General features: G+C 39.3%; 1 protein-coding gene across 2 annotated transcripts; it reads left to right on the top strand.

The window, feature by feature from the left end:
* Window positions 1–260: 260 nt before the first annotated feature.
* On the top strand, window positions 261–7,276 carry sptssb (serine palmitoyltransferase, small subunit B). 2 transcript variants are annotated; one of them, XM_084716495.1, is made up of 2 exons: window positions 261–559; window positions 5,191–7,276. In XM_084716495.1, the coding sequence occupies exons 1-2, from the start codon at window positions 544–546 to the stop codon at window positions 5,439–5,441; spliced, it is 267 nt and encodes an 88-aa protein (XP_084572621.1). In that variant the 5' UTR covers window positions 261–543; the 3' UTR covers window positions 5,442–7,276. The 2 variants fall into 2 exon arrangements, with proteins under 2 accessions (XP_084572621.1, XP_084572622.1); XM_084716496.1 differs by lacking the exon at window positions 261–559 and adding an exon at window positions 669–775.
* Window positions 7,277–10,667: the final 3,391 nt, after the last annotated feature.

Below are 10,667 nucleotides of genomic sequence, written 5' to 3'. Positions count from 1 at the left end.
ATTGTCGTTATGAAGTGAGTCCAGCTTATTTTTTGTCTTATTTAATATTTTATATGTCACAAAGGAGAGGCAGGGACTGTTCAGTTGATGCCTTACAAACAAACGGAGGCTGCAGCTGCTAGTGTATAATTTCATATTTTAGTTTATTTATAATAATAAACCACAGCAGCCCCACGCTGCAGTATAAGTGCATACCAGTGTGCTGCTGCCTCGGCTTGTTTTTCCATCCTGCTGCTGCTGCTGTCTGCGTCAGAGGCGGCACTGCGGCGCAGCGTCGGGCTGCAGCAGCATGGTGATGCTGGTGGAGGTGTCGGCGGGACGGATGCGCAGGAGGATGCGACACGGACTGAAGAAAGTTTAAAGATGCCGCACAAAGCAGCGGACTCTACATGGCTGAAGAAATAGAGCTGCGACCAAGACATCGACTCCTCCTGCGCCTCCTCTGCGAGGAGGACTGTTTTCTTTCGCCTGCGTAAACACACACACACACACACACACACACACACCGGCCTGTGCGCTGAAGTCCTCGGTCACTCCACCTGCATGATCTGTGAGCCAGGTGAGTGTAAGCACGAGTGGTGGGTGTGGTGTCATTCTCAGTCTGTATGACCTGCTACATATAGGCCAGTGACAAACTAGTGAGGCAGCTTTTCATTTACACCAAGCAGCGGAGCAGCAGCAGCAGGACGCGGGCTGGTGTCTGTGCTCGTCCTGTTATTATCTCTGTCATTAATATCCAGATATTCAGAGAGGGGCTCTCACGGCGGCTGCGGAGGTGAGTCAATATGGATTCGGTTTTGCACAATACAGAGCTGATATATCCCCTATAATGAATCGGAAATATCAAATAACAGAGGAGCAGTGCTGAAATGTATCATTGCTGCGTGCAGATCATTAGACATTTCTGCCATCTGGCCAAAAAGCACAACTTTTGCTTAACTTATTTTGCAGTGATGTGGACTAAACTTGTTAATTAAGATATTTATCCAGAAACTGATCAATTCTGATTCAATAATGCTGATCATCACATAAAGCTGCATTACTACTCTTAACATGTAATAACTTTGGTACAACAACAATCATACTGTAGTGTTTATATGGAGGAAGTTAATTTGTTTACACCCTCACAACAGTAGCTGGTCTGTATTTTTTTTTTAAAAAAAAACCACATTTCATATTCTTCATGTTTGAAGTATATTCTAGAAAGCCAGTTGAAGTGAGCACACCTGCACTGTTGTAGCGCACCTGTTGGCTCCGCCCCCCACCCGTGTAGCAGGATCTGTTAACGCCTGCGGCTATGTAAACCTCACTTCACATACATACACAGCTTTTCATCATTCATTCATCATTTGGAAAGGGTAAACTAATTACACTGTAAAAAAAAAAAGCTAGAATTTAGTCATTGTCAACTCATCTTTTCTAATTAACATAAATATAAAGGTTTTATTTATGCAAGTTAAAGCTGCTACAAAGAGTTTTTAAACTGATTATGAAATGGTCCTAATTTGTGATGCCTCTGTGACATACGTAAGCAAACAAGCCCCTTTATGTGAGTATTGGCTGTTTTTATATACTTATTTAAATGTCTGCAGCTGGGTTGGATTCTCCTGGAAATCAGATGAAACAAATGTGTTCACAGACAAATTTACAGTGAGTGGTTAAAAACATGCAAAGGGAGATTTTCATTTAGATCATTTTATTGATGTTATATTTTGTGGTTTCACTACCACTTTTGTCCATCAGGGCCTGCAAAATCAACAACTTATGAATCTTCGTAGTAGCTTTAATTAAACCTAAAATTTCTAGTATTTATTTTAAGAAAATCTCAAAATTTACAAACATGAATTCTTCTTACTACTAAATAATTTGAAATGATAAGTTGAATGTAAAAGAAAATCAAATGTGTAATGTGTGTTAGTGTGACTGAAGTGTTGTTGGATGAACTTGAGCTCTTCTTATTGAGAATGAAGTTCAATCAGTGAGAAAAGTTTACTTTATTTGAATTATTACAAAATTAGCTCAACTTGCTGCTCAAATTCCCAACTTAAAATTTTAAAGCAGCCCAGACACTAACTTTTTTAAAGTTACAGTAAAACAAATAGTTTATTACTACACTGTACAAACACCAACACCTGCAAAGAAAGTTTTAAAACAAGTTATTTTTAGTTATGTTTAAAGTGCTGGTTTTATCCTGTGCCTATTTTTTTGTGTGGGGGTGGAAAACCAAATGTAAATATATAGGTTTTATTTATTTGAGTTAAATAAACTTTAAAATGTCCAGTATTTAATTTCAGAGCACTCAGAACACAGAACTTATAACATGAGTTCTTCTAACTTGAAATCTTTTGAAATGATGAGTTAAATGTATGTAAAGGTAAATCAAATGTGTTTGTAATGTTTGTCAGTGCAACTGAAGAGTCGTTAAGTTTATTGAACATTTTTTCTCAAGTACAACTGAATTGAAATCAAGTTTGTTTTGTGTCATTCCAAAATTATTCCTTGTCTTTTCAAATTCAGTCACCTTAAAATTGAAAGACAGGCTAAACACTAAAGTTTTTTTTTAAAGTTAAAACAAATGGTTTATTTTCACTGTGCAAATAATGCAATATGCAAGGAAAGCTTTAAAACAAGTTATTTTTATTTTTATTTTAAGATATATTTTAAATGCATCTTTTGGCCTGTGCTGCTGTATGTTGGGTGGGAGGGAATCTTCAGCTAAATATATAAGGTTTATTTAGGCTATTCAAGGTAAGTAAACTTAAAACATCTCACATTTACCTTCAAAACATGTAACAACTTACAAACATTAGTCCCTCTATCTTGTTCTTCTGACAGTCGGTGTGACTGAAGAGTTGTTGGCTGAAAATTTTCACCTATAACTGAATTAAAATCAAGTTCATTTAACAAGAAAAATGTGCAGTGCACAAACATAACCACATGCAAAGAAGGCTTTAAAAAGGTTATTTTTAGTTATAATTTAAGTTATATTTAAAGTGCATGTTTTGTGATGTGCTGCTGTATGTTCTGTGGGGTGGAAAACAGGAGCTCATTACACTCCTCACATAACATAAACCTCTTTGTAAGTGTCCCATGTGTGTGGGATCACATGTGTATGTGTGTCAAGTGTGGGAATAAGTGTGCCAAGAAAATATGGGAGCACAGTTTTAAGTCCATGTGGGAACCCAAGGTTTAATTTCATTGGTGTTTCTCTACCCACACAACTGAATCCTGTAAGACCCCGGGTTCCCAGGAGGCGTGCTTGATTGCCCCCTCAGGGCTCTGCTGTGGATTTGGAGGGGCTGGAGGAGTGCTGCTAATTCCCTTCCACACCTACTAATTAATAAACACAAAGCCACAAGGACTATTTTTTGATTCTAGGATTATTTTTCCATTGTGGTTACACAGTCGTCTCCAGGATAAAGGTTAGCAAGCAGAAAACATTATCTTAATGTGTGTATGGAGAATATTAGAATTTCATTCATGATTGGAAATAATAAATGACTTAATGACTTAATGAAAGCATTATAAGACAATCTTTTGTACATAGTGGTAGTCTGTCTTATATCCTGAGTGACTACACTTCCAACTTTTCATCATTAACTTTACAAACTAACATACATGTTGTATTTAAGAATTAAACTGTGGTGGAAAGTACTGTAAGTAAATAGTACTTTATTGCAGTATTATCATTTTATTCTACTTTATATAACCTCAATTCCCAAAAAGTTGAGACGTTGCGTAAATAGTAAATAAAAACAGAATGCAATGATTTGCATAAACTTTTTGACCTATATTAATTTGAATGAAGTGCAAAGATGACATATTTTATGTTCATCCTGATTAACTTTATTGTTTTTTGTAAATATGCACTAATTCAAGTTTGATGCTTACAACACGTTCCAAAAAAAAAAAAACGTTGGGACAGGGGCATGATTTATCACTGTGTTACACCATGGTTTCTTTTAAAAACACACAGTAAATGTTTGTGAACTGAGGACACTAATTGTTGAAGCTATGAAAGTGATATTTCTTCCCATTCATCCTTGATATACAACTTCAGGTGCTCAACAGTCTGTGTTCTGTCTCTGTCTCTGTATTTCGCTCTTCATAATGCATCACTCATTTTCAATGGGAGACAGGTCTGGACTGCAGGCAGGTCAGTCTAGTCTCTGCATTGTCTCGATGAAATACGCAGGGATGTCTCTGAAAAAGACGTAATCGGGATGGCAGCATATGTTGTTCCAAAACCTGTATGTGCCTTTCAGCATTAATGGGGCCTTCACAGATGTGACAGTTACCCATAATGCCATGGGCATCATCATGCCATGCTTTCTGAAAACAATTTGAAATGTGGACTCATCAGACCACAGCACACTTTTCCATTTCAAATGAGTTCGGTCCCACACAAGTCCACAGTGTTTCTGGATGTTATTGATAAATGGTTTTTGCTTTGCATGGTAGAGTCTTAATTTGCATTTCTAGATGTGGCAAAAAAAACCAAAACATGTTTACTGACGACATTTTTCCAAAGTGTTCCTGTGCTCATAGCATAATTTATACAATGATGTGGTTTTTTATGCACTTCTCTGAATTCTCTGAATCTTTTAATGATATTATGGATTGTAGATGGTGAATTCCTAAAGTTTTGATTGAACGATATTGTTCTTAAACTGTTGGACTACTTGCCCACGCAAGTGATGAATGTTGCAACATCCCCCACCCAACAGCTGACCTTACTGAGGATGCCCCTTTAATACCCAAATCATGATGCTATCACCAGTTGTTCATTAACCTGTTTACCTTTTGAGCTTCCACAACTTTCTCAGTTTTCTGCTGTTCCTGTCTAAACTTTTTGGAACATGTCACAGGCATCAAATTCAGAATGAGTTTACAGTTTATCAGTTAAGACATTAAATATCTTGTCTTTGCACTGTATTCAGTTTTAGACAGCATCTCTTTGGAATTTGGGACAAACAGACCTAAAAATGCCGTAATAACAGTAATTTGAGTCACCACTCCTGCCTCTGTGCTTGTAAGTGTGTGCTTTTCCCTGTTTTGCAAGGGAGAGGTTTAAAGAAGGCTTGTAATCTCTCTCTCCCCGAATCCTCTGTCTGCCTCACTCACCTTCACCGTCTCTTTCTCACCTGTTTGGATCTGACAACTCTCCTCCTCCGTTTCCCTTCTGTCCAGCTTGCAAGATGAACTTCAAGAACTTTAGGGAGTACCTGGCCTGGCTGTACTACCAGTACCTGCTCATCACTGGCATCTACGTCCTGGAACCGTGGGAAAAGTCCATCTTCAACTCCATCCTCTTCTCCGCCATTGCCATGGTGATCTACACCTCATATGTTTTCGTGCCCATCCACGTGCGCCTCGCGCTGGAGTTTTTTTCTGGGATCTTTGGCGGCCAGCCTGAGAGCACCATGACGCTCATGAACTAAAAGATGGAGGAGAGAACATGGGGCGGTGGAGAGGCAGCGACTGGGCGGATTAGCATGAGTCCCCAAATCATTTCCTGTAGCTCAACTCCTCCTCAGATCCCGAAGTACCTCTTTAAACCACACTCACCCTGGTCAGTCACCTCAGCTAATCATGACTGAAAACATGAAGATCTTAATGGAACGATCTGGAAATCAGAGCCTTACTATCTTCTTTACATCCCAAACCCTCTGGCCTTACCCCATGGTATTAGACACACGACTATACATTACTTTCACACCCTCGCTGTGAAACGTCTTGTGAAATGTTGTTTGTCCAGTTTGTTTGTTTGTTTTTCTCACCACATGTCCTGTGTGAGTGCATACCACCTCTGGGTTTTGCATGATGGGGTCATACGTGGGTTGTACATTTGCATGCTCGTCTCACTGCAAAATACTACTAGACTCTTTCCTTTTCATCATGAAGACAATCTTTAAAGGGGCATTCCAGTGATTTAGTTTGTCTAGTTGACTTCACAGACGGATTAAAAAGAGAGCGGTCACAATCAAAGCAGCAGAGGTTGAGCTATCCAGACTTATAGTCTTAAATTTGCAGTTAGCAATTCTGGAGAAAGATAGTTGATTGTTGAGTTTTCATTCCCAGGTCCTCAAATACTTATGGAATGAGACTCAACAATCAAATATCTCATTGTCCTGTGATTGGCCAAAGTCTCCTGTCACTGTTTAGATTTTCTAAAGCTTGAAACCAGCCAAGAGGAGGAACTGAAGTCTAGTCCGACCTGTTGCATCATGCTTACAGGTAATAATGGAACTTTTACCCAGTGACACCAAAATAAACTTCTTACCCCAACTTAAAGTCAAAACCCTAAAACACTAGATCCTACATTTCCCATAATGCAACTCAACTGACCCTTCACACCTGTGTTTGCTCTGTGCTTCAATAACAGTTGAGCAAACTTGGTACCTCGGTCAACTTTCTCTTTTTCCAGTTAGCTAATGTTAGCAAAGCACGAGCTAACTTGCTGCCTAATGATTAATCTCGATTAGTCAGCTGGTTAGTTAGAGTGTTTATACCTCCACCGGTGGCAGCCATGGCTGGGGCATTATGTCTTTAGGTTGTCCGTCCATCCGTCTGTCTCATTCTCACACAATCTCAAGAACAGCTTGAAGCAGCTTTTTCAAACTCGGCACAAATTTTCACTTTGACTCAAGATAAACTGATTAGATTTTGTAGGTCAAAGGTCAAGGTCACTGTGACTGCACATTCGGTCCCATTCTTGTCAATGTGTTATCTCAGGAAAACCTTGGGGGAATTATTTCAAATTTGGCACAAACATCTGCTTGGATGTCTTTGAATTTCGAGGTCAAAGGTTTTGGCCATAACTCAGGAATTCATCTGCTAATTATGACAAAATTTCATACAAATGTATGCTAGGATAAAATGACGAGGAAATGGCATTTCATATCCAAAAGGTCAATTCTGCCTTCAAATGGAACTTGTGAGCTTGTGTTTATGACATGGAAAGCCTTGTACAATATATGCTTGGTGTTTAAGTGGTTAAGCTGTGACGCTGCTGCTAGCCAACATGGCTGAGATGGCACTGATGATATTATCTGGATTATTTTTCAAACTTTACCCATGCCTGAAATCACTGTTTATTATGCACCAAATTTGCCCTGTGCCATTTTATACATAGTGCCCTCAAAAGATTCAAAAACGTAACAAAAACAAGTGGCGTCCATTGCATGTACACTAGGGCTGTCACATTATTAGATTTTCATCACATGATTGTTATGGCCAAAAGAATTTACGATATCGATATTATCACAATATTGTGAGAAACCACATTGGACATACTGGTTGGTATGTTATGAAGGTGTGCTCACAAGCACGAGGAAATATTGTAACATTTCATTAACTTTTTAGTTCACAGCCAAGCGAGCTGAACTTGATGCGTAAAATCAGTGGAGTGCCCTTTTAAGTGTGTGCTTGCTGTATCTGTGACGCCACATTATCACTGATTGTGAATTGCTCTCTGATAAAGCAGGAGTTTGTACTCATCCCAACATGTTTGACATGCACTTAATGTTCCTGGTTGATCTATGGTTTTGTATCAGAACCGCCGTCACCTTTGTTTAGTTGCCTTTATGCTCTGTAATGCTAGCTGGCAGGGTTTGTCGCACGTTTCAAGTCACTGTGTAGCTGATCTTCAGAGAGAGTGTAAGATAGAAAAGCTCAAGCTATGCAATGAATCTAAAAGCGTCACGATCAGGGATCCAGTTTGTCCATACATTTACCGATTCACCGGTCAAAGTGAGTAATAAAATGAAAAAACGGCATAAACATGTGCCGAGCCCTCTCTTTATCTCCTGTTTTTTAACTGCTTGGTATGTCAGGAAGGTGTGCTCAGCACTGAGCATGAGCAAATATTGATTCAACACACCTTTGCGTTTTAGGCTTGGCTTTGTTAATGACGTAGCTTTACTTAATCAACAGCCTCTGAACTCAAAGCAGAACTTAAATTGGCCTGAATGAAAAGCAAGAAGCATGACTGGCCAACCAAAAACCCTGTCTTCCTCACCTATAGTTGATCTATAGAGAATGATCTGGAGAGATAATCGTAGTCGTAGTGTATCTGGTAGTTGTGATGAGCATTGCGTTCAGTTGTGCGCTTAAGATCATCTTTTATTATTGTGCTTTGGGTCAAGGGCTCGCTGATTACAGTCTAATCATGATCTCTAAGTTAACCTTATTTATATGGAGTTATATATTTATATACACTGGTAAATGCTTGGCTGGTTACAATGTCAATTACCAAACTTCTTTGATTATTTATATCTGTGTTCTCTCGTGGCCATAAATAACACATCATTTGTTCTTTACTTTGGTTTTTTTTTCCACCTGAAAGTGCTTTTATATTGTTCCCAGTTTGTGGCATTTCATTTATATTTTGTTTAACATGTCGCAGTAGTTCTAGACATTTCATGTAACAAGAATGAAGAGTTCTCTCTGAGAGCCTTTGTTTTTTTCACCTTTCACCAAAATGAATGTTATATTTATACATGATAGCAACACATCACTGTAATGTTCGGAAAATAAAGAGACCTGAAGATATTTGGACAACTGTTCTCTTTCTCATCCTAATTTGGTTTTTGATATGAATGTTTGTGTGTTCATGCAGCATATTCCATCTGGGTACCTCTTTATAATAAGAATCCCCCTTATAAATCATTTATATTATTTGGCTTTTTATCTAGCAAGCAAACAATATAACATTTTTCACTTTTTAACTAGTCTCGCATAGCCAGACGTCTCTCCTCAGTGCTCAGTGAAGGTCTGGCTCCACACATGCACATCCACGTTGATTAAACTCTATTTAATCTAGGTTTACACCACCGAACTTGGCTTTACTAAACTGACATACTTGCACAACAGAACTCTGCTTTTTAATCCTAGGTTTACTAAGCTGTTGTAAATTAATTACTCATTCAGTCTTTGTTGGTGCAACTCATTGTTAGCACATAAATCTCGGAATTTGATGTGTTATTGAAATATGGCAAATCAAACTTCTTGACTATTCCAATATGCAGATGGTGATTAACTAACTAACTGAAGCCGACAGTTATAAATGCTATGGAGAAGACAAAGTAAGCAATGTGATCTGAGGCTTATCTAACGTGTTGTTACTAATAAACTTAGAATAAACTTTGTACTAATTAATAACCTAATGATAACAATTTATGAGGGTAGTCTTATTGTAAAGTAGTCCCTGTGTCCGTTTTCCTTTCAGTCAAGCAGAGCAGTTACCATAAAATGGATGAACGAGCAAAACAAAGGCTCATGGGCAGCACATTCCTGACACAATTGACTGTACCACATTAAGTGAAATCACACAATAAGAGGCAGAGCCACCAAACCAGTTCTGCCTAGACAGTGCAGGAATGAATACCCAGCGGCTTTGCTTCCCCCGCTGCAGATACTCGGTGACCTGCCCGTGCCGACGAGGCTCTGTTTACCTGAAGCCTTCCATGCCCATCCTCTTTGTTGGAACGCCACAATTCAAATGACGATAAGCAAAACCTGTTTTGTTGGAGGATTGCTGGTAGAATAGTGTGAAATTAAATTTGCGCTGCACATGCAAATTTCCTGCAATATTATCAGCATAGGTGATGGATGAGGGAGCAGGAAATTGTTTTGGTTATCAGTGGAGCTGCAGTGGAGGGACTGGCCAGGTAACTATGTTTATGCCTTGTAACTGGACACCTCCATCTTGTTTTTTTTCCTCAGAAACAAAATAGCTGCAACACCCTCAGTTCTCAACCTGCACATCCCAAGCTCATCCCAAAATACCACCGAGCCCCTTTGCTTTCCTCTCGTTGTGTGTCTTCTCCAGAGGAAGAGGGAGAAATTTCCTCCACGGACATCTGCTGACCTTTTCTTTCTCTTCTTTTTCTTCACCTCACTAAATCTCCTCCTTTCCCCTCATGTCATTCATCAGTTCCTCTATTCTTCTATATGTTCCTTTCCTTTCCTTCACCTCACTTGCTCTCCTCTCACATACAAAAACAAAAAACGAGCAGGCACTGTGTTTTCTCATCACATCCTATGTAGTACTTTTTAAGGTCATCCTCGGGGTCTTTGAAGAACTGTCTTGTGTTTACACTGAACCTGTTCATTTGTGTCCCACGAAGGAGGAGGCCAGAGGTTATCTCCATAATGACAAGATGTAAACAAACCTATCTGCAGACTCAAAACACTCAGATGGCCGGTGTATTGTTTCTGCTGTGTTTACACGTGGCCTGTGACTCTGTGTGTGTGTGTGTGTTGGGGGGACCCCTAGCAACTGTCAGGTCCACAGACAGACAGAGAGGTACGTGACACTGAGAAAACAGAAATGTGCACGCCAACACAGCACAGACAGGTTTCAGTTTACAAGGAAACCCCAGAAAGTGTTCAAATATTAATATCATCTTACCTTCCAACTAGTCTTACAGTCACACACACACACACACACACACACACACACACACACACACACACACACACAGTTGGTGGTGTTGATGGTGATGCTTCCAGGTAACATACCCATTTTAGTCCTTTTACACACACAATACGTCTTGGAGCAGTAGTTAAAACAGGAGGCAGGTCTCTGAGGAAACCGATAGGAGTGTTTTAATTTGTCACATGACTCTCTGAAGGTCATGTTGAACCCCTTGTTTGTGGCCTTC

The sequence above is a fragment of the Lutjanus erythropterus genome, chromosome 4, assembly GCF_056507025.1.
Source record: "Lutjanus erythropterus isolate fLutEry1 chromosome 4, fLutEry1.hap2, whole genome shotgun sequence".
Lineage (NCBI taxonomy): Eukaryota > Metazoa > Chordata > Actinopteri > Lutjaniformes > Lutjanidae > Lutjanus > Lutjanus erythropterus.
The sequence above is the reverse complement of the archived record's forward strand: the minus strand, read 5'-3'. Positions and strand labels throughout refer to the sequence as shown.